Here is a 23,162-nt window from a genome sequence, read left to right as displayed (position 1 = left end):
GAGCTGATCATCTCCACGTTCCCTGTATATATGAGAAATAATCTTGCTCAAATTAGACTTTAAAACACTAAAGAGAGACTTCGTGAGACTCTGCAGTTGTGTTTGTTTCTTGTTCCTTACCTTCAGCCAGGTCGTCTTGTCAGAGGTGCAGAAAGGACTTTGAAATTCCCAGCATTTTCCTGAGATGGTACTCTGAGCTGTATTTCTGCAGAAGCTGGGCTAGAAAGTAAGGCCTCAGGCTTGCTGTTTGCATTTCAGCCATCTCCACAGAAGTGTTTGTTATTTGTTTATGACACAGATCATCATGCTGTAAGAGCCACAGAATTTGCAAGTGCCGATCACATCTGGAAGTGATCAAAAGTGGAAATGGGAGCTGTTGGGTGAACTACTCTTTGAAAATGTGTTCCTGTAATCCAAAGACCTCCATTTAGATCTTACATATCTGTCAATTGGTAGTCTGTATTTCATGTATGTTGGATACTTGACAGCTCCCTGTGGAACTGCAGTGTCATTATAGCTTTTTATTTATTGAAATTTTCATATAGTGACTTCAAAACCTACTTTAGTCACCTTTTTTTAAGTAGCAGGTTAAACGTGAGTTTAACCTTCTGTGTACCTTTATGCATTTTCTGTACATACCAGGAGTAGGAGCTGTGTAAAGCAGCATGTAGGCTGCATGGCCAAGCTTGTGGCAATGTGTGGAACATGCCCCTGCCTGAGCCTCAGCTGTGGCATGGGATTGTGGAATCATTAAGGTTGGAAAAGACCTCTAAGATCATCAAACGCCACCATCATTGGTGCTCCTGGGGTGGTGCTAGCCATGGATTTGGTGCATGCCAGCTGGGGCCAAGACCTGCTCATGTACAGCCCAGGTTCAGTATGGGCCAGCCTGTACATGGACTAGGAAAAAATGAGCTCCCCACCATTCTCTGCTATTCATCAGCCCCTGACCTCAGCTCTCATTAGTGTAGGTGTTCTCAGTCTGGTTTCTGGAGTGGTTTGCTACAGCCAGCTGCCTTTTCTTTGAGAAGACAAGAAACATCTGTTCAGACACCACATTGCTTCTTGAGAGATACTTCATCCAGAGTCCAAAGCAGAGACTCTCAGCTGAAATCATATCACACCAAACCTGTGGCTGTCACATTCAGATAGCTCAGAAAAGAGATCTCAAAGGCTGGGATACAGCTGACCAGAAGCTTTCTTTCTGTGTAGTTTTGCTTTTTTGTGTGTGCTTCAATTTATTATGTCAGCATATAATAGTTTCCCATGTAAAGCTGACATTTGCCTTCATCCAATTAAACCAATCACAATCTGCAAGGACAGAAGGTGAAGTGAAAATGGAGCCATACAGAAAAAAAAAAAAAGCTTCCCATTTTCTATCTTTTTAGTGACAGCCTGCCTGCCTGTTTTGCTAGTGTTCATCTGTGTTTTGTAACTCATAAAATCTGCTGAGCAGAAAGAGGCTGAGCTGGTAGTTTATACTGAGGTAAATAAGTTAATATGGTCCCTCCCCCTGGCCCCCGCCCCTGAATTGTCATGACTTTTGTCTGTTCATTATATTACTTGTTGGCTTTGGTCAAATGGACTACATATCCAACAGCAGAATCCAGAAATTGTTACTAAAAATTATTCTGTTATCCATAAGTGTTGAAATCCAAATTAATTCTACATTGTATTGTGTCAAGGAAATTACATTCATTCCCAATAAAAGTCAAAAAGCAGTGAGAACATAATTCAATGTGGAATTGTGGCCAGCTGAACTGCACTAGAATAGTTAGTTTTCTGTGGTTTTCTGGAAACCACACTGAATGACATTAAACTGAAATAAAATGTCTCAGTCAATCAGAAACCAGGGTAACCATTCAGTTACTGACTTTTTAGCAAATAATAGTTTTCAGCCACCACACAGCACAACAACCCAAGCCTTCTAAATGCATTGCTGGGTTTAGTCATCACAGTAGTAAACCAAACCTTTTCACCTTCATTTTATTCCTCAGACAGGAAAAGAAAAAGTCAGTTTTAGTTTTCCAGGAAAAAAAAAACAAAAGAAACCCAAACCTGAATTTGTAAGCAATTATTTTCCACAGTGTTTAGTCACATTTTCCCACTTAGACTCAAGAAGAAGAAATCCATGCATCCTTTTCATGATGTATGTAAGTAAGATTCATAAGTATCTGCTTATTACTATAACAATAGCCATATGATAGATTTACAAAAGCTATAGCCCTGCATGTGGTTAAAAAAAGAACAAAGCTAAGATTTAATGACAGCAAAAAATACCTGATGCTTGTCAGAAAGCAGATAATCACAAGGTGTCACAAAGTAAAAAAAGCAGGATGAGAGCAAAAATTTAACTGGGGAACTGGGAAGGGGGGCTAGGGATGATGTTGCAGTGCTGATGAAAGAAACATCCTTTTTTCTCTAGGTGGGGATGGTATCAGGAGGCACACTACAGTGCTGGCCTTTGTCACCCAACCTGCTTGCTCACCTTCTCAGCCCAGCCCTCTTGCACCAAGTGCATCCTGAGCATGGACACTGGCTGCCTCTCAGACAGCTCCTGTAAAGTAATACAGTCTACAGGAGGGCTTTTTTTTCTCTTGGAATAAGAGCTTGGGTAGCCAAGACAAGAGGCATGAAAGTAAAAATGAGATACAATCACAAGCAGTGCAACTTCATGTCCCAAAGGATCACATAAGGAGTCCTGTCCTCTGCAAGATAAGCAGTATTGTTGGAATCTAAAAGGCTATTAAAGAAAGTCAGGCAGTTTGGAGTTTTCCTTAAACTATTGTTGCTTTGTACTGGAAGGATCCTTGTCATAGGCAGTTACTGCAGTCCCTGGGTAGGGGCTATTTCCCTGTGAGCATGAAATCATGCACTGAGAAGCTGCATGATATTTAGGCTTGTAATTAATAATCAACATTCATGAGGAATTTTACCTTACTGTACAGTTCTATAAAGGTCAGCTTCATGATATTTTTATTATTTACCATCTCACTGGTGTTTATAAACATGGCAGAAATCTCTAATGTTGCAATTCTTCATTTCATTAAGATTTCTTCCCTGTGACACTCTGACATTAGCTGTAGAATGGCAGAGGGGAAAAAAATTGCATATAAGTGTGGTGTTAGTTTTGCTTCTTTCTTTTACTTTTTAATATGAAAGTTGACACTCTATCAAGAATATCACGAAAAATAGAAGTTATGCAGCTAGAATCCCCTTTCTCATAACTGGTTGAAAAAAGTTTAGCATTTGTTTTCTAGATAAGTTGTTTTTTAATGTAATAAAATAAAATTCTGAAGAGCATTTGCTAGTTTTATCCCTATAACATGACATTTTTACTTCTTCTTAGCACTGTATCAAATCACTTTACAAGTTAAGGAAAGAGGCCTCAAGGAGAATGGAAAGGTCTTGCTGGTGTCCAGCAGTATTACTTGTTTTTAAGTCTCTGGCAGGCTCTGAGAATTCACATGGTGGAGGGTCATGCTTTTGTGAGATTGTGCCTAGAACAGGAAAAGATCTGCTATTTTGTCATCTATTAAGTTGAAGCTGATGAACTGAAAACAAGAGAAGATGAAATCTGTTTTGAGCAAATTTATCTCATTGGCTTCACTATTTCTTCATGTATACATTTTACAGTGGCAAAATAATAACAAAGAGTGCCATAGGCTAAGTAAAAGCACCCAGAAAAGAAAAAGAAAATAATCTGTATTTTAGGGTTAGTGTAATGATTAGAAATGTTATTTATTTGAGGAGTGTTCTTAGGCTGTGTGTTGTGCTATACTGTTTGTAGAAGTCTTTGGTGGAAAGATGTTGGAAAAGGTTTTGTTGTGTATTTAGACACTTAATATGCATGTGTGTGTGGATATTTAGCACCAAAGATTTATTAAAAGACTATATGTAGCTATTCTTTAGTCTAAATGTATTTGTATGTGTCTGTGATTTCCCATCCCATCATCCAGAATCCCTCTCTCTCCATCTCCTTTCTTACTGCCCACTGTGGCCTTCCATGAATGTTAAAGTGTTGGTGAAACTTCTTTTTAATTGTACTGTTAACAGTTTTTGTAGGTGCAAGTAAACAAAAAAACCCTGGCCTAATTGTAGATGTATAAAATGTGGAAAATACAGCTTTCTAGGAGAAAAAAAAGCAGCAAAACAAACCACTAAAAACTCTATAAATGTTTTTTTATAACATTATAAATACATATATTGTTAATGATTGTGCTAAACTTTGTTGCAGGTTTTATGTATATTTTATTGAATGATATTTGTGTATGGGCATCTGTTTAAGTTTTTTTGTCACAGGGAAAGGTTTGTACGAACTAGTTCAGGCTGCATATGGGAGACAGGTGGGCTCAATGGTCATGCCTAGAATGTAGCTGAAAATCTGGCTAAAAACATTTCTGTGGGAAATGGTAGGAAAACCACCCCACTTTTCTTCAAAAGCTTAGTCAGACGGAGAACTGAGCTGACAGCAGTAACAAACAGATCTAATGGAGTCTGTAACCCAACTTTCATATTGTTCTAAATGTTAATTTGAAATAAAGGGAAATTCCCTGTTTGTTTCATTTCAGAAGCTCCAAGGTAGCTGACATATTAATTAGACAAGGCTCCAGGTTTCTGTGAGAAAGTTTGGGCCTGGGTTACCACAGGAGAGATGTAAGAAAAGCAGGGGAAAACTAACCCAACTCCTCCTGCCTCAGATAGTGTGGATTGTTGCCACAGTGAAGCTTGGTAAAGATTCTGCTAATGAAAATTGTGTTGAGAATTTCAAAATTTTTATTTTGAAAATAAAAATCTTTTAAAATACTTGTAAAATTTTTTGTTTTGATTAATTTATGAACTAAATTAAATACCACTTCAAGGAGTCCTTTCGATTCCCTTTTGTTTTAGATTTGCTGCAAATGCTGCACAATGAGTTATTTGTAAAATATTCTGTTAATACTAGGATTTAAAGTACTTTGGTTTCTCATAAGAATATTTTTATAAATCTGGTAAATGATTTGATATTACAAAATTTTTAGTAAAATGTTTGAAATATGGTAGATTGTTTAGCAAAAGTTTTGAGTTTTAAAACATGTTTTTAAAGAAGAAAATTAGCTGAAACCATCAATTTGTAGGATTCATTAATCATCAGTGGAGTTTTGAGTTGTGGAAAGACCCAGCTCTTAGTCCATCTTTATAGTTTTTAATTGAAAATGCAAATGTAAAACAAAGTTATAACAATACAGATTTTCTGGAAATAGATTTTAAATCTGCCAAAGAAAAGCAGCACACAAATGGGTCCGTGATTGTAATGAGAGAAAAAATATGCAGGAATTTCAAAAACAACCCTATAAACAAGGCTTGAACATCTTAACCTTTAAAATAATTTTTAAATTAACTTTAAAATAAAACTTTAAACTTTTAAAACAATATAAATGGAAGCTAAACAGAACTACAGTGATACAGTTTTCAGCTGCACCCATATTCAGCCATACTTAAACCTTCCTACACAAGGCTGGGTTATGATCCTGGGCTGTGCACTCCAGTGGTCTGGGGTGCATCAGAAGTTCTGTTTGATGGCCCTTGTAAAAACAGGCAGGGAATTTTCTCTCTTAGGATTCAGTTCCTTAACCCTTTCCTGATCATAGATTAACCCTTGAAAAGAAGTCTTTTTTAAGGAAGGGGGGAAAATGTGGAAGCCCCAGGATTCATGCACAGCTATCTTTTTGATAGAAACCTGCTTCACTTTCTTGGAGATGTCCACATCCAGTTTGGAGTTGAAACCCCTGGTGATATGGGAGGCTGTTCAGTGCAAGTGGGACGTTTTAGAGGCTTTTCCAGTAAGCCTCTAAAATGATCCGCTAAGTATGTGTAAATACCAATTTTCAAAGACTAAAAGTATAGCCAAAGCAGATTAAAAGACAAATCTATCTTGCCAGTTTTTGTATTTTCACCCAGGAGCTTGGAATCGTGCTAACTTTCACCAAACAGCCAAGAGAAAATTAAAACATCTTCTTACCAAGTAATCTGTTTCCTCTCAAAATTTATCTTTTGATAAAATTTGGCATTTTACTTAATTACTCTGAAAAGTAGTCCAGGACAATGCAAGAGGGGGAAAAGTAAAACTCGACCAGTTATGTGCCTGGCAGAGAAACAGCAAGTGGAAAATAAAGTTGTACAATGTAGGTTTTTTTAAGCAGCTTTAACAATAGATGTAATTCTGTCTAAATTGAAACACATTGCATTTATTAGAGAACAGTGTTTAATAAATAGCTGCATAAACTTAGAAGTATTAATTGGTCCTTTGGAGATCACTTTTTTACTTAGTTAGTGCAGGAAAATACACACTGAACCTGAACCTGCTTCTGATTAAGTCAGTGAAAGCAGGACTCTGATAAACATTTAGTTTCACAAAATGAATTCAAGATGTTGGAAATATTTCATCCATTTTTAAAAACATTTTTCCTGACTCCTCCATTCACTGAAACAGTAAGATTTCAGTAGGTCTATTACATCTTTCCAAGCATTTTTGCTAAGGTAAACTAAATGCATCCAGAAAGGTGAATTGAATGACATCTGTTGCACAGAAGGTAAAATGTGCACTTGAATAAATATATTAAAATAATCCCCTTACTTGTTCACACAGGATAGAACACCCAGGATAAATATAATGTGCACACATGGTTTTGTGAAACTTTTTCTTGGTTTGGACATCCCTTTGTATCCTTGATAAACTACTAATAAGTGCAAGATATCTTTTAATCATGCAGAGAAAATCTCTATTTGTAAATGTACCAGTTTTAAAATTTCATGAGTTAATTAACTTGCCGTGTCTATGGACTTGGATGCCATTTGCTATAAAAAAAAAAGAATATAAGGTGAATAAAATAATTTTCTGTAGCAAAGGTTTCATACGGAACAAAACCTCTTTGTTTACCAAAGCCTGATTGTTTCTATTCTTGCCAAGCAAATGAAAATTGGTGGACTTAGTTTTCTGGCTAAGAAAATCTGATTAATTTGTGTGTGGAAAAGTGCTTAAAATGGATATTTCCTAGATAGACTAGATTATTTAACCAATGATTTTGCTTAAAAAATATTGCTGAAGCATCCGCATCTCTAAGCATGGTACATGCCTGTCTGGAAAACAATTACTGTAATTTTCATGTGAAAGAATTAACAAAACATATGTGAACTTTCTAAGCCAGAACAGCCTATTAGGTGTCTCTGGGCTGATCATACTTGAACAGGAAATGGTGATGCTTAAACTGTTAAGTGAACACGTGGGGAGTATTACACTGTATATGCCGTGAAACACACATTGTTTATTTGGTGTAGCTTTCTCCTGCTCCCTTTAAATACATATAAAGCTGAAACTCACAGACTTTTTTTAACCTTTAGCTGCAGTTCTTGTGCAGACATCCCTAAACAAGAACCAACAGGCCAGTAACCACTTGAGCTCGTTTTATTTCACCCAACACTGATCACATTTCCAGTGGACAATAAATATAATGCAGTGCTGACAGATGTGTAGAAATGTATATACAATTAGATGAAGAAATGTGGGTCAAGGCTGTTCAAATCTCTGTTTATGCCTTTGTGTTTCTTTGAATATGAGTGTATAATCCCTACCTGCTGATGAGTGGCCCCCTGCAATATCAGTCCTCTGCTCATCCACACTGCCCTGCCAGTGGGATACTGGTGCATCTCAGGCTTGATTCAAGCATTTACTGAAGTAAATAAGATTCTTTGCCTGGGCTTCATATGCCTTTGGGTAAGACCTTGGTGCATTTTCTGAGTTGAATTGTTGTATTTCCTGCATTTCCCTGAAGACATTTGAGACAGGAGAGTTTTAAATCTTTATTTTGGGTTAAATGAACATAATGAGAGGCAAGCTTAAGTACCTAGGAGATCAAGAGAATTAGAAGCACAAAAATGGGAGATAGTTTCGTTCTGTGAGGGTTTGTTGTTGTTGTTGTTGTTTTGGTTTGGTTTTGGTTTTTTTCCGTATCTTGAAGACAAAAGAGTCAGACAGCAGACCCCTGTTTGATGCAAAGATGGTGTGGTTTTGTCTGGTGTATTATTTTCGTTTTTTTTTCCCCTAAGGGAGAATGTGTGGAGCACAGAATATATACAATTTCAGAGTTGAATTTTCAATAAATAGCTTAGATGCTGGGTGTTGCTTTAACAACGTGCTACTGCTTTTCTTGCCCAGAATATCAATATACAGGACCAGTTATCCTTCCTGAACTATCCCAACTATTCATCTCTTTTCTAGCCATTTCAGTCTTCTACAATGCAATCAGGCTTTTATAGCTCTGTAAGATAATCTTTCTGTTGGCCTTTGTGGCATACATATGGTAAATGGTTATCCAGTCACAGATGGGCTGGCTACATTGCCTGTACATTGCAAAAGCATTTCTTTGGGAAAAAAAATCTGTGTAATTAATTTATAAATGAAGCAAGGAAGAGGAGAGCACATACTGCAAATTGGGTTGCAATTACTGGTCTAACAATGTTCCTTGTCTTTGTCTGAGAAAGGCAGATCTTTTCTCATTGAATGAAAGCCATCCACAGTCCCCCAGTATAAATGTGATGCTGAAACCCATTACTGATTTTACAAGTTTCCCAGAAGTAACTTAGAAAGGAAGTGATCAAGAGAATCTAGTGAGCTAGTAAGAATATATGCATCTCCTAGATGTTCATGAAAGTTGATTCACCTGCACGGCCTCTTCCTATGATTGAGTGTGAATGCAGGAACTGGTGGTGGCTGGAATAAAGATAGTGAGAAGCTGAAGTTGGTATCCTGATTTTCTGTGTAATGACTGACTTTTACTTAATTTTTCCATTTTTTTCCATGAAATACCTAAATAAGTGCATTTCAACATTTATCCATCCATCTGTGCATCCATATACATGCACTCCCTCATGTACATCACTTGCAAGCACTTTGAGCAATTTCATGAGCTTATGTCCTTCACTTTAAAATATATAAGTAAAAGTCAAAAATACTGGTCCTGTTGTTGTCCATATACAATTGTTTGTTACTTTCTTAGGTTTGGTAAAAGAAAAGAGTACCTTAAGAGAACCTTAAGGGTACCTGCATTAAAACAAAACAAAACAAAACAAAGCAAGCAAATCCGAACCAACCAAAAAGAAAACCCAACTCTCCCCCCCCCAAAAAAAAATTTATATAAAAAGCAGACTATTATAGATAGTACCACAATGCATTTAAATATTGTCACCGTCTTCTGTAACAGGTCTATGGAAATGCAAGATCTAGCCAGTCCTCATAATCTTGTTGGAAGCAGTGATGCACCGGGTAGTTCCAAACTGGATAAACCTAATCTCAGTAGCACTTCAGTTACAACAAATGGAACAGGAGGTAAGTATAATACCCTGCTGGCACTTAGAAAGTTTTGTCTGATTTTTAGTCATATGCATTTTTAACATAATTTCAAAGCTGAGCATAAACCCATTTATAAACCCAGCAAGAAGTATGAAAAAATGGTAGTCACACCGGTGTAAATCTATTAATTCCAACAGCAGAAGTGCAACAATGGAAGTAGGAGAGAGAACTGGACAAAGGTGAAATAGAGAAAATCTTGGAATGGTTGATTTGAACAAAGTGTTAAAAGCTTGTTTACATCTGTTTTAACTTGAAATAGATTGCATTTTCTGTGTCATAATTCATTGCCAACTAATAATGTATTCTTCTACTCTGTGCTACATACATTTAGGTAAATTTCAAATCTCTGTCAAAAGAAGTTAACCAAAATTAGACTTGGAGTTTTTTTAATGTGGTTATTACTGTAGGGACAGCACTACCATGCAGCTTCAACACAGATGTTTCAATGGTTTTAGAGAATAGATTCTGCCACAACTGAATTGGAGCAGTGGGAGGCAGGGTACCATATTTTGTGGTGGAGTGGAGTCCTGTTCCCATTACTGTCCTTGAGAGTGATATCATGGAGGCAAGTCAAGCTAGAGTTTCAACCCTCTTTTATGGAATTAATATTTTGCTGTTTATTTTAAAAGTTGGCACCAAGAAGACTATTTTAGTCTTTCCTTTGACCTCAGTGTAAAGCATTTTATTAACTTATCCCTATTAAAAAACAATATATATGTCAGTGTCAATAAAAAGTGTATGTGCATGTGAGTGTAACAGAGCTCTGCAGAGTACAACTCAACTGTTAAAGTTCAAGCTATTTATATTTTTAAATAAAATCCGTATTCTGGCATAAAGAGAAGGGAAAACTTCGAGCATGCAATTAAAGAACGCTAATAACTAGATGCCTCCATATTATACCTGGATAAATAAAGCAGTTAAAATAATACTCATAAAACCAAGTCGGTGCAGTTAAAAGACTTGGCCCAAAGTGCAAAATCCCTTAATTGCTTTGAAGCCTGTTGCCATCCCCTGAGCAGACTCTGGGACAATGAACGCTTACACCATTACTGACTGTTCTCAGGAGACACCATGACTGTGTTAAATACCGCCGACTGGTTGCTGAGTTGCAGTGCCCCTTCTTCTGCAACAAGTATGAGAGACCCTGGTACAGTGCATGTGTGTGGTGGTGTGTCCCCATGGCTGCTGTGTAACACCTCTCTTGGTTTGCTCTGTCCTTTTGTTATGCGGTTTGGACATTTTCATGGGGTCCCCCCCTCCCTTTCTTTTTTTTCCCCACCCTTTCAACAAGGCCTCTCCCACATCCAGGAAACTGGTAGGAAGCTGCAACAAACATTTACCCTGCCATGCTTTAAAAGTTATTTGATGAGCAAGGAGAAGTAAACCAGCTTAAAAGCAGACCTAGATCTGTGTTTCTAATTGAGTATATTCCCTAGAAAAACTTTAAGGCTTGCTTAAAGGAAGAAGAAAATAATTTCTATGACATGCTATGTGGTTTATTGTTTTATGTGAACTCCTGTTTGCTTTATGCGACCTGTTTGCTTTAATATCCATTGCTCTTGCTTGATCCACTTCATGTGTAGTATTACATCTCTTGCCCCTAAAACTGTTTATTTTCAGTCTTTAACATAGAGAGGTCCTTTAGGAAAAAAAAAAAAGAGGTTGGCAGAGTAGTAGTCATATTGGTCTGCTAAATCCTTTCATCAAGTGAAGAACATGTTGTAGAAGCTGTTGCTTGTTGGGAGCTGTATTCTGAGTTCATCTTAGAATACTTAAGTTTGGAAAGGATCCCTGGAGGTCATCTGGGACAACCTTTGCTCAGAGCAGGGCCAACTTTGCTGCTAGATCATGTTGCTCAAGGCAGCATCTCATTGAATGTTGAATATCTCCAACGTGGGAGGTGCCTCTCTGGGCACTCATTCCAGGGCCTGACTAATCCTGCAGCGAAGAATTTTCTTCTTAATTCTAATTGGATTTTTCCCTTGCTGCAGCTTGTGTATGTTGCCTTTTGTGATTTCACAGGGTGTCTTTTGAGGAGAGAGTGCCTTTGCTCTTTGTCATCTTTGCTCCTTCCCATTAGATAACTGCAGACAGCAATTAGCTCACCCCTCAGCCTTCTTGTCCTAGGGCAGAAGTAGCCCAGCTTCTTCTCTCTTTTCATGTAGATCATGTGCCCCAGCTTCTGACATTGATAATACCTCTACTTTGTTAGCATGTTCAGTCTTCACTGTTAGAAACAGTAAGATATATTCCCAGATTGAGATGTTTTTCACTTTATTTCTACTCTTCCAGTGTGTGGAGGAGGACAAAAAAAAAAAAAAAAAAAAAAAAAGAAAGAAAGAAAAAAAAATAATCTTCACTTTAAAAAATAGAACATTAGATATATAGTCTTTAAAGTGTTCATGCAAAATACTCGTTCAAACTCTTAGCCTTTGCATAATGTGTTGATCAATTGATGTAGTATAATCAAAACCATGCTTTATCTTCCATGTGAAAAATGTAGGTATGATAATATGTTTTTAAGTGGCATTAGCTTTTGTTTTTCAGGGGTTTTGTAATGATGTTAGAATCCTTCTTTTTTTTTCTTTTAAGTTAGCTTTGTGTTTTTTCCCTCTTGGTTTAATGACATACAACATAAAGAATATAAAGCTAACATCTAACTGTACTAAGATCTTGATTCCTTACTGTGATAAAATCAAGCACATATAAAAGCACTTTCTATATGTATTTTTCAAGAAAACGGAGTGCCAATGTTTTTCAAGTTAAGTACATGAGGGAGTTTCTTTTGTTTTGGATTTTTTTCTGCTTGACAGGGAGGGAAAAAGATGGTGACTGCTGGTGCTGATGGAAGTGCACTGCAGTTGCCATTAACCAGAACAAGACACAACTCTTAAGTAAACATTTCAATTCAATACTCAAGTTTTTATTAAATAAAAGTTAGGCATCTACTGGAGTGTCTTTCTGGATGCAATACTGAAAATAAGTTTATAGCTCAGTATGGGTGATAGTGGAGGAATAATAGGAGGAATAACTGTATGGTTCTGCAGGTGTTGTTTTTCCATGAGAAAACCAAGTCCTTTGTTTAGCTCATCCACTACTTTTTCATCTGCAGACTGTAGGAGGGATGGTGAATTTGAGGGCAGCTCAGCCTGGTTTGGGACTCAGTCTCCCTCTGGAAGTGCCTCTTTTTCTCAGCTGGACATAATGGGAGATTAGTATGAATCTAATTTATTTGCTTAAGTTGGATGACTTGACTGAGACATGGTTTGTAAATACATTGCCATCTCAGGTCATGAAACTACTCCCCTCTCCTTAACGATTTCTTTGGAAGTTAAACATGGATGCAGTGATGTTGACAGATGAGAGCTTTGGTCAGCTTAGCTGATGTCCTTCAGAGGCATCATTTTAAAAAAAGACTGGATGTGGCACTCAGTGCCATGGTCTAGCAACTGCTCCGGTGGGTCAAGGGTTGGACTAGATGATCTCTGAGGTCCCTTCCAACCCGGCTAATTCTATGATTCTATGATCAGGTAACCAGCTGTCAGAAAATGCCTTTGCTTGGTGTATGTTAGACCTCTACCAGCCCAACTGTCAGAGCAAAGTCTTCTCCACAAATCCTGGACAGTGCCCTTGGAATTTTCATACCTGGCATGTGGCCACTGCAGTGGACACAGATGTCCTCATTGCTACTTCGTTCTGCTCCCCTCAGCAGTGACCAGATCCTGTGATATTTACAAACAAGTTGCTGATTTACATGCAATAAATGATCACACCCATAGACCTAACTGACCTTTGCAAACCAATTGAGATAAAGTTGATGATTTCCACATTTGCCAAACATATAATAAAACTGCAGTATACTCTGTGCTGCTCTTGCTCAACGCATCAATTAGAAGGGTGATTCCCAAATTCCATTACAAAAGTCCATGCCAGGTATTCTGTTTAGGTAACACATTAAAATATAAAATCTAGATTGCCTCTGTGGTGCTTTCAATTATCGCATGGATGGCAAGAGTGCATGATGATCTGTAAGAAGTAATTTGGGTTCAGAGTGGACCCAAATATTTTGTAACCTCTGAGCTAGAAGCTGACTTGTTAAGGCTGTCGTTTGTGTCCTACTTCTGTTCTTTTGCTTTCTTTCCTTTAAACTTCTCATTTATGGAAAATTGCTTGCTGGTGTCCTAGCTCCCCCACAGACTGCAAGAGAGGAAGGGGAAAGGCAGAATTCTGGCACTGTGAAAGTAATTTGCTTCCATATGAGCATGAAACCATATAATTATTATTGTTTTATTTTTGTTATGTGCTACATCCCTTGACAGCTAGTGTTTCCTTCCTCTCTGCTACAATTAGGGAATTGTTAGGTAAGACTGAGGTTGAAATCTCCCCAGAAGACACTCCAGTTTCAAAGACCTACAGATAGACAAACTCACAGATAAAAAGCTGTGCAGATGCGTGGCCATTCCAGACAGTGAATGTGTAGGGTGTCTTAATACCGTGGTAGAGCCAAGGTTGAAGCTGTTGCAGTGCATGCTTGTTCTAGCTGGACTACTGCTAGTGAGACTGGCATGAATTACAAATTTATAAGTAAAACCTCATGTCTACTTATTCTTCTATGTAGTGTCTCTTCTTGCAGTCAAAACAGAACCCATGAACAGCACTGAAACAACAACTACAACTGGAGATGGATCACTTGACACTTTTACTGGGTCAGGTAAAGCCATAATAAGATCACATACTGTTAGGTGCACATTAATATAGCAGTCTTCACTAATGAACATTTCACTGCATGAAAGCAATCTTAAAAAAACCTACAATAAAGTAACATTTTTATCCTAAATAATAATGATAAAATTTTCATTTTGTAAATGAAAATCTACAACTTTCATGAACAATTGTCTTAATGAAGATTTCATGGTGCCTAAGATGATTACTGTGTGTACGAATCTTACAGTCCTAATGTTATTTTTATCTCTAGAAGCTATTCTTATTTGTAAAATTTAAAATTAAAGGGTTATATTTCAGCGCTAATCTTTTTATTCCTATAAACCATGTGTTAGTTTAAACACTGATCAGATTGCCATAAGCTGCTTTCTTCCATGAAAATAAAGTCTGCATTTTACTTTAAATAATTATACGTTTCAGTTACTTCTTCTCGAAAGATTCAAACAAACAGCAATTTTTAAATAGATTCCTACAAACTATTAAAAGGTGATTAACTCTGGAAAGATACAATCTACCTTCTAATCATTAGGATGGATAATAATAATATTAGGACAAAGAGGGGGAAGAATAAATTTATACCTGAAAAAATAAGTTCAGTGATGGCCTGACTGAAATGTCACTGAAGCCTAGAATCGCCACTTCACACAAGTAGTACTCTTACTTTGGAAGACTTAGGTAGTCAAGCACTGTTTAAAATATTTGTGAAATCATAACATTTAAAATGTTTTTAAGATTGACTTTATTTTTCTGGAATTTTTTTTTGGGCATTAGTAAATGCAGATATACTCTGAGGTTGGTTATTCAGAAAAATATGTTAGTGACTGAAGAAGAGGTCTTCAGTCAGATGTAAAGCAAGCATGTACTATATCTGATATGAAAAAATGAAAATGTTATCCTCATTATGTTTATACTGAAAGGAACCCTATCGACTGAAAGTCTAACAAGCTCCATAAAAAAATTAATAGTTTTGGCTAAAGTTAGCTTTTCTTTTTCATTCCATTGTTACTTTATCCCAAAATGCATTAGGAATGATTACAGATTATAAAATGTCCAACCACACATACATTCCTGCTATTGATGGTGAAATTTTATCAGGTTCTGACATGTATTTAAGACATCTGAGTTGGATTACATGTGTAAAACATTGTTAAGGCAACATTTTCATGAAGGGCTGCCAAAAATTGCCACCTCCAGTTCAGGCTTAGACAGCTAAGTAACAGTTTGATTTTGGCAGGTGCCACTCACCCATTAGCTCTCACTAAATTCAGAAAAAATCGTAGGAGATTTGTAAACAGTTAATTCCTCAAAAAAGAAAGGCAGGAATTTGAGCCTTACACAATGAATGATGCTTGTTAGCCATCTGCATACCCAAAAGAAATGCAAACCTGTTTCTCAGTTTAGGTCATATACTCCAGTATTAATTGAGTACAGTCATCCACAGAGGGAAATAAACAATCTGCCTGCCTGGGTCTTGTGCAATCATTGTCATCATCAGTGTGACACACAAAGCTACCTTGGTAACGCACTGAGCCTTCCATAAAGGGTAAATCCATTACTTTCACACTTGCCTTTTACTGATAGTTCCAAATCTGAGAATTCACTTGGCTCACTTTTGTGGAAGAAGTGTTGAAGAACACTGAATTTTTAACAAAACTGCTTACTTGGGAAATTTACTAGGTTGCCAAAGACAATAAATACTGACTAGTACAAAGATGCTATTTCAGACAAAGCATCTGCCATTGAAAATAATGCATAACAAAGTCCAATACTGTTTCTTCCTAATAATCAGTTACATATGTGTGTTGTTCCCAACTGTGACAAGGTAGTAGTGCTGGTACTTCCCATGCAGATTTCAGAGCATCTTAGAAGCTCATTTGGTGAGGATGCTTGAACACACAGGCCGCTAGCAGGGATACCAACAACTCTGTCTTATACAAGCATAGGTCAGAAGGATTCAAGGACTCCTAGTTGAGTAGGGGAGGATTTAAGTATGTCATTGAATATTTTATGAAATGAGGCATGGGTGAAAAGGGAAGGCCTTATGTTGACAGCCATTTGAGAGTCTGCCATGCAGAAATCCTCTCCTTCAAATATTCTACTCATTAAAATTGATTTCTATGCTCCAAGGTCAATAGAAGCCTGTGACATGTCCTAACACTGAGCTTAAGGCTGAACAAGCCCTTTGGGGTGTAAAGGAGCCATCTCTGTCCCTGATGTCCAGATGTAACACAGACAGTGATGCTCACACTGTGTGAAGTATAGGGCAGGAAAGACATATTGGCCTTTACAGGTAACTGTGATGAACCCTAATTTTTGATGTAAAAGTCGAAAAATAAAGGACTTAGCTCTCTTGCATGGAGATTGACCTTTGCCAGTGGCCTTGCGCAGTCCATTGGGCCAGATTCTTGGCAGAGCTGTAGCTCAGATGTTGCAGCTCATTCTCAGGACTCTGGTTCCTCCATCCTGCAGAGCTGCCCCAGAGAGAAACTGTGCCTCTTAGCCAGGGTTATCCAGGTAGAGAGTCACTTTGTGCATCCCTCTTCCTCCTCTTTTTTCTTCAAAGAATGACAGCTGGTAATTAATATCAGTATCCTTGATTTCAAGCTTTCTGATTCTGCAGCAGGCTGCCAGTGGAGTGGTTAATCACACCAGAATAGCCTTAAACTGAGCATTTTCATACTCTGAATTTGCTGCAACTGCTGACTGTAATGCATTCTTGTGTTGATATTTCTTACAATACTGAAATAATTTGAGAACTGTTCATCATTTTAATAGAGTTGAGATAAAGAAATTTGAAGCTTTAATCATCCTTTTTCCCTAGTACTCATTAGGCACAATAAGGAAATAAAACCCCCCATAATATCTCTTCTGTATAACCTGTTTGATCCCCTTCTGTGTAAATAGTGTCATTTGCCATTTAAATAAGATCATTTTAACCTAGTTTTCCTTCACAGAATTTTCCAGATACATAATGAAAAATTTTAAAAATTCCAGCTTGTGTTAAAATACTGAACCAAACACATGCTATCAGAACAGTTTATAGGTCATAGGGATACCACAGGGAAGCCTAATTACTCTTCAAACCTTAAAGAACTGAGAGTTATGAGAGCTCTGTGTACTGATTATATTAATTTATATAGCTACAGACTCATCTAACTCTGGGAACAGCTTTATGCACATTGAGTGGATCACTCTATAGACTGAGCTTAAACCAAGGAAAGCCATTCTTAAACCAAAAAAAAAAAAAAAAAAAGAAGAAATAAAAAACTAGACTATCCACACAAGATTAGATTGAGCAGACTTCCATTACAATCAAACCCTCAATATCTTTTCAATCAGCAACTACTTTATGAAAGCTGGGGGCACATGTTCCAAAAATTATTATCCAATTCTTTACTTTCAAGCAATACTCAACAACAAATTTAAAAAAGCTAATTGTTTTTCTTCTACTGTATTTATTTTTCTTTTAAGTCCTGCATCTTCTAAATGCATTTAAATCAGCTTTAAAAAAATATGAAGTTCTGCATAAGTTCAAAGTAATAGATCCAAAGAGGTTAATTAGGCCTTGATGTAAAAATACATCATGTTTTATAAAAGTTAAGAACCTAAACCTCTTTGTCACTGCCATAATTTTGAAAGTTCATTTCTACTACCATTACGAACAACTCAGGAAGAGAGTACACTTTGAAGTACAACTATGATTGATTAGACTAAAGAAATGCCAGTGCTTCGTCGTGTACTACTTTAATCTTTTGAAAAGTGAATGAACAGCAGATGGCCTGATAAAGACACTCCGTATGTTTGCCCAGTATGGATTTGCTCTGAAGGGATTGGTTCAACACTTTAGAGTACATATATTTGGAATACATCTGTCTTAGTCAAGACAGATGGCTAAAGGAAAGAGAAACTTCCAAACACTTGGAATTAATCCAGTGTGAGCACTGCTTCTGAATGAAATTTTAATGGGATATGACTATTGTTCTGTTAGCTTTCTTGGAAGAATGCAGCTGTGACTCGTATAGACATACACAATTTTGATGGATACTGAATAGGATTGTTTATATTTACTTTTGAAATAAAAAATATTGTTGCTACAGACTATATTCTGGTCTACCTGGTGATAAGGACTCCTCTAGTAATCAATCCAGTATCTTCTGTCTCTGACTAAAATTAACCATACCCATATAAAACATTTTTCCTTCCCAGTATTAAAATTAAGCTTGTTAATGTGAGACTTTAAAAGTATGTGTATATTATTTCAATCCCATGAAATACCATATGTTAAATCACAAGATTCTTTTTAACTACCAATTGTAATACAACTTGCAAATTTGAAAGACCTGTATGGGGATCATATTATTCATGAAATTGCCTCTGCAATATATTCAGAAACACGTCAGTCAAGCTGAAAAAGCATGACAGACCCAGAGCAACTAGTGAGTTCTGTACAATGATGAATGATTGGGGAGTTATTAAATTTTTGTGTTAATATGTTGCAGTTCAGGTGATATCTACTTTGTTGAAAAGCTATGACTTTCAACAGGCTTCTCTGCTAATGCTGCATTAGTATTCAGACTGTTTGGCTGTATTGGTCTCATGACATTTCTAACTGCTGTACTCTTGTTTTTTGTTTTTCAGTAATAACAAGTAGTGGCTACAGCCCAAGATCTGCACACCAGTATTCTCCACAGATATATCCCTCCAAGTTAGTGTCGGCACCTCTTCTGGTCTTTTATAGGGAATTGCCCTTGGCTGTTATGCAGTTCTGTGGTTTGTTGCAAACAAGTGTTTGTCAGCAGTAGAAACACAGAGAAAGGAACATACTTAAGCCTCAGTACTGGCTCTATTATAGCTTGCTCTCCCAACCTTTTCATTCCTCACATGGCTACAGAGTAAGATCCTGTTCTGTGCAGTGCATTAATACTGCACCCTTGAATATCTGCAAGAAACAGAAGAGAAAAAATGGCCTATTGTCTTCTCAAACATAACAGTGGAGATAATGTATATAGACATATTTTGAAGAAAGTTTATATTTAGAAATCTCAATTGAATGTTCAAGATGTGTACTGTGGGGTAACCCTGTCACAACCCCTCCCAGCAGCAGCATTGCCAAATGCTTCCAAACATTCCACAATCATGAAGCGCCCTTTGCTCCTCCTTCTCTGGTATCGTAAGATTTAAAAATCTAATAAATTGGATCAGCTTATGATATATTTTTCCAGTCTTAAGTACATTTTTAGAAATATAAAATTTATTTTACTGATTTTTTTGAGAAAAGCAATCACACAAAGTCAGAAGTGGGAACTTTAGGAAAAAGCACCAAAGATGTTATATGAAACTGCTAAAGTTGGCAAGCTAGTAGCTCGTTTGTCCTAAACTCAGTGTTGATTTCAGTATTCCATCTATTCGTTTCTGTCCATTTGACACATCTACCTAAGTGATTTTGATACGGAAGAACCATTGAAACTGTAGCTGATTAGGCTTTCTCGAGTTTCTTTAGTACATTTGTATTCATATCACTACAGAAAATATTTATTGATGCACAAAGTAGGTGCCTGAACTAAGAACAGCCTGCCTTACTCAAAACAAGTTCTGGCAAACTATATCTGATACTTTTGGCCAAATGCATTACAATGTTTAATAGAATTTTTAATCTACTCTAATAATTTATTGGCATCTAAATTAATGAGTAACCCTTTTCTTATAGTAACTGCTGCCAACTGTACTGAACTAATTAGAATGAAAAAAAAACAATAAAAAAATTAGAAATTAGAATCTGAAGTTTAGTCATGGCTTTTAATGGTCAGGTTTCAGTTAGCATAATTCTGCAGAGTGTGTTTATTCAACTCTCGGTCCATAAAGTCTTATTTGACTTACAAAACAATCCAAGACAAATGTTCTCTGTATGTTTTTGCAACTCTGGAGGGCAAAATTTAAACTTGATTTCATTCAATCTGTCTATAAACCCCCAGTATTTATAAATACAAGAGCATTTTTATTTCTATTTTATTCTCCTAGCCCGTATTTTCCAAATGTTTAAAGCCCATCTGGTTACCAAAGCACAGCCATCGATATTTTTCATCATGCACAGTCCATCTCCCACTGAAGCCAGGAGCTGGATTTCTTGAAGCACAACCATACACAGAGGACATAATGTAGTAGCTTTAATGTTCACCTCTGTATTTCCTTTATTCTTCTGGTCCAAGTTTCATTCCACTGGATTAAAAAAGCATAAGGACTTTTCTGATTTAAACAAGCTGATCGTGACTCAGAGGGGTCAAATCTTTATAAAGTCGTGTCACAGTGTCACAGTCCACCTAGAGCTGGACACAGTATCTTGAGAATTAAATCGTACTGATGGGACAGCAGGAATATTCACCATGCCTTGGTGAATGTGAGGCGGGATGGTTTTCAGCTTATTTCATTTGGGGATGGAATAAATCCCAGAAGAGAAACGTTTGGCAGAATAATTAACTGCATTTGGACATCTTTAAACGTTTTTCTTTACTTTATTGCTTGAATCAACATACAAAGTATTTGTTGCCACAGTAATGCTATTTTTCCTGATATTTAGGCCCTATCCACACATTCTTTCTACACCAGCAGCTCAAACAATGTCTGCCTATGCCGGACAAACCCAGTATTCGGGAATGCAGCAACCAGCGGTCTATACAGCCTACTCACAGACCGGACAGCCCTACAGCTTACCCACCTACGGTATTTGACCTCTTATTACTTCATTTTATCTAGAAGTAGGTTGTGAATGTTTGGGGTTTGGTTTGGGTTTCTTTTCTTTCTTTTGTATTTTCCCAGCTGTTACAAAATATTTTAAAGAATCGGTTGAAAATTAATTTCTTATACAGATTTGGGTGTAATGTTGCCAGGCATCAAGACGGAAAGTGGGCTCTCGCAGACCCAATCACCACTGCAGAGCGGATGCCTCAGTTACAGCCCAGGGTTTTCCACCCCACAGCCAGGCCAAACTCCCTACTCTTACCAGATGCCAGGTGAGTAGCCACCACCAAGAGAGCTCATCCCATCCCACTGCTGCTGACAGCCTCCTCACCCTCTAGATTCATGATATATTTTCCATTCCCTTTTGTGAAGTCTGGCAAGTACATTTATCATTGGCAGCTACTTTTACCTATAAAATTTAAAGATAAGTATTTTTCCCAGTTGGGATGAACACATATGTATTTATTTTGGCCATTTCTTAATTTAGATTTGGTCATGCAATGCAGTCTCTATTTGCTCCTTTATTTTGTTTTATGGGATGAAATCACATGGCAGGACTGGAAGCATTTTTTGCATTCATTAGTGTGCATTTCCATTTCCATGTTTCTCAGTATGTTGCAATTTGACACTGTTTTTCTCCTGGGATGAATATAATTTGTTAGAATTTCTCCTTAATTCATACTCTTCTTTCATTTATTATCCAATTATTAATTTGCTTATTATCCTTTGACCATTGATAACCTGTTTACTCTTCTTTCATTTATTAGACAATTATTAATTTGCTTGTTATCCTTTGATCATGGATAACTGTTTTATTTGGGTATTTTTTTAGCTTTTTGTACAACAGTTAATCTTTTACATATTAGAAGTTACAAAATTAGTCATCTGAAATGTTGAAAACAAGAACATGCCTCGTTACAGATCAAAACACCTGGGTGATAAAATATTCTTAGAACAGTTTTTTATTTCACAAGTGAGCATACAATAAAGTGTTAGAAATGAAGGCAAAAGAGTAAAAGACTATTTGTGGAGAGGTGAGATACTGCAATAAACTGAGAAATGCTTTCCTGACAAATGTAATGACTTGGTGTCAATACTGTCCTCGCATGGTGTTAAGAAGAATGTATGCATGGATGCATGGGAGTATTTAATTTCTTTTAGAGTTTATAGTTTATACAAGAAATAAGTTTTTTGTTCTTCTGATTGATCTACATCTTAATACAAAATATTGTATTTAGTTCTTACAATTAATTGTATTTTTTAATTTTAGGTTCTAGTTTTACACCATCGTCCACTATTTATGCAAACAATTCTGTTTCAAATTCTACAAACTTCAGTAGTTCACAGCAGGTATGAATATTAGCTTTTTTATTTTTTTTTTGTCAGTTACTAAAGGATTTATATAACTCCAATGATAACGTTATTTTCATTTAGATCTTTTAAGTTATATTAGTCTCACTGTGGCTGAATGCTGGTTTCTGTGGAAAGTAAAAAAAAAAAAACAACAAACAAACTTTTTCACACAAAAGACACAAAAGTGTCTTTTGATACTTAAGGATCCTCTATCTAATCTTTTACTGAAAGTAAAAATAAAATTAATAAAACAAAAATTAAAAAATTATCTAACCCCCTCAAACTCTTGCAGAAAGTCATACAATTACAAACTTAGAAATACTTAATGGAAAAATTATTTACTTAATTAAGTACTCTGCTGCATTTGTTCTTTTAGGATTATCCATCATACACAGCTTTTGGCCAAAATCAATATGCACAGTATTACTCAGCATCAACATATGGTGCATATATGACCTCAAACAATACAGCTGATGGCACTTCATCATCATCAACCTACCAGTTACAGGACTCTCTCCCTGGCCTGACTAGTCAACCAGGTACAGATCTGCATTCAGGTGAAAGCAATTTTTCTATTTTATTCTGTATAGTATAAAGACAAGATTTCCATATCCACCTTGTTTAAACATTGACATTTTAAACTCATGCCTTTCAGAAATCTTTATCATGCAAGCCAGCCAAAATTTGCTCTCTTTTTCTGTTTAGCTAGGAAACAGGTCAGGCTTATTTGTTAGTTAAATAAAGTTCTGTGCTGACTGAGATAGTTGTGTGTGGAAGGAAAAGGCCTGAAGAGTTACAGCACTTTGGAAGGGGTCTGTTAGTAACAACAACAAAATAACCAACCCGTGTGGTAACAAATATTTAGTAAATTTTGAAATAACAATTCAGTGAGCTCTCCTGTTACTGAGATTGAAACGTCCTTGTACCCACCTACGCGTTGTGAAGCATTGCTCTAAAGAACTGA

General features: G+C 36.7%; 1 protein-coding gene across 8 annotated transcripts in view; it reads left to right on the top strand.

Moving 5' to 3' along the window:
* The window catches only part of EYA4 (EYA transcriptional coactivator and phosphatase 4), a 146,195-nt gene that overhangs the window by 91,660 nt on the left and 31,373 nt on the right, over nt 1-23,162 (top strand). For 4 of the 8 annotated variants that reach the window (XM_030446620.1, XM_030446626.1, XM_030446621.1 and 1 more), the window contains 8 exons: nt 9,240-9,364; nt 10,452-10,520; nt 14,007-14,099; nt 18,749-18,815; nt 20,685-20,827; nt 20,974-21,117; nt 22,116-22,195; nt 22,575-22,755. In XM_030446620.1, the coding sequence (XP_030302480.1) occupies nt 9,240-9,364; nt 10,452-10,520; nt 14,007-14,099; nt 18,749-18,815; nt 20,685-20,827; nt 20,974-21,117; nt 22,116-22,195; nt 22,575-22,755 (902 nt within the window). The remainder of the gene's footprint in view (nt 1-9,239; nt 9,365-10,451; nt 10,521-14,006; nt 14,100-18,748; nt 18,816-20,684; nt 20,828-20,973; nt 21,118-22,115; nt 22,196-22,574; nt 22,756-23,162) is intronic. The other 4 variants (XM_030446623.1, XM_030446627.1, XM_030446622.1 and 1 more) reach the window with 3 other exon arrangements.

Source organism: Calypte anna, chromosome 3, assembly GCF_003957555.1.
Source record: "Calypte anna isolate BGI_N300 chromosome 3, bCalAnn1_v1.p, whole genome shotgun sequence".
Taxonomy (NCBI): domain Eukaryota; kingdom Metazoa; phylum Chordata; class Aves; order Apodiformes; family Trochilidae; genus Calypte; species Calypte anna.
This window is presented reverse-complemented; position numbering and strand designations above follow the sequence as displayed.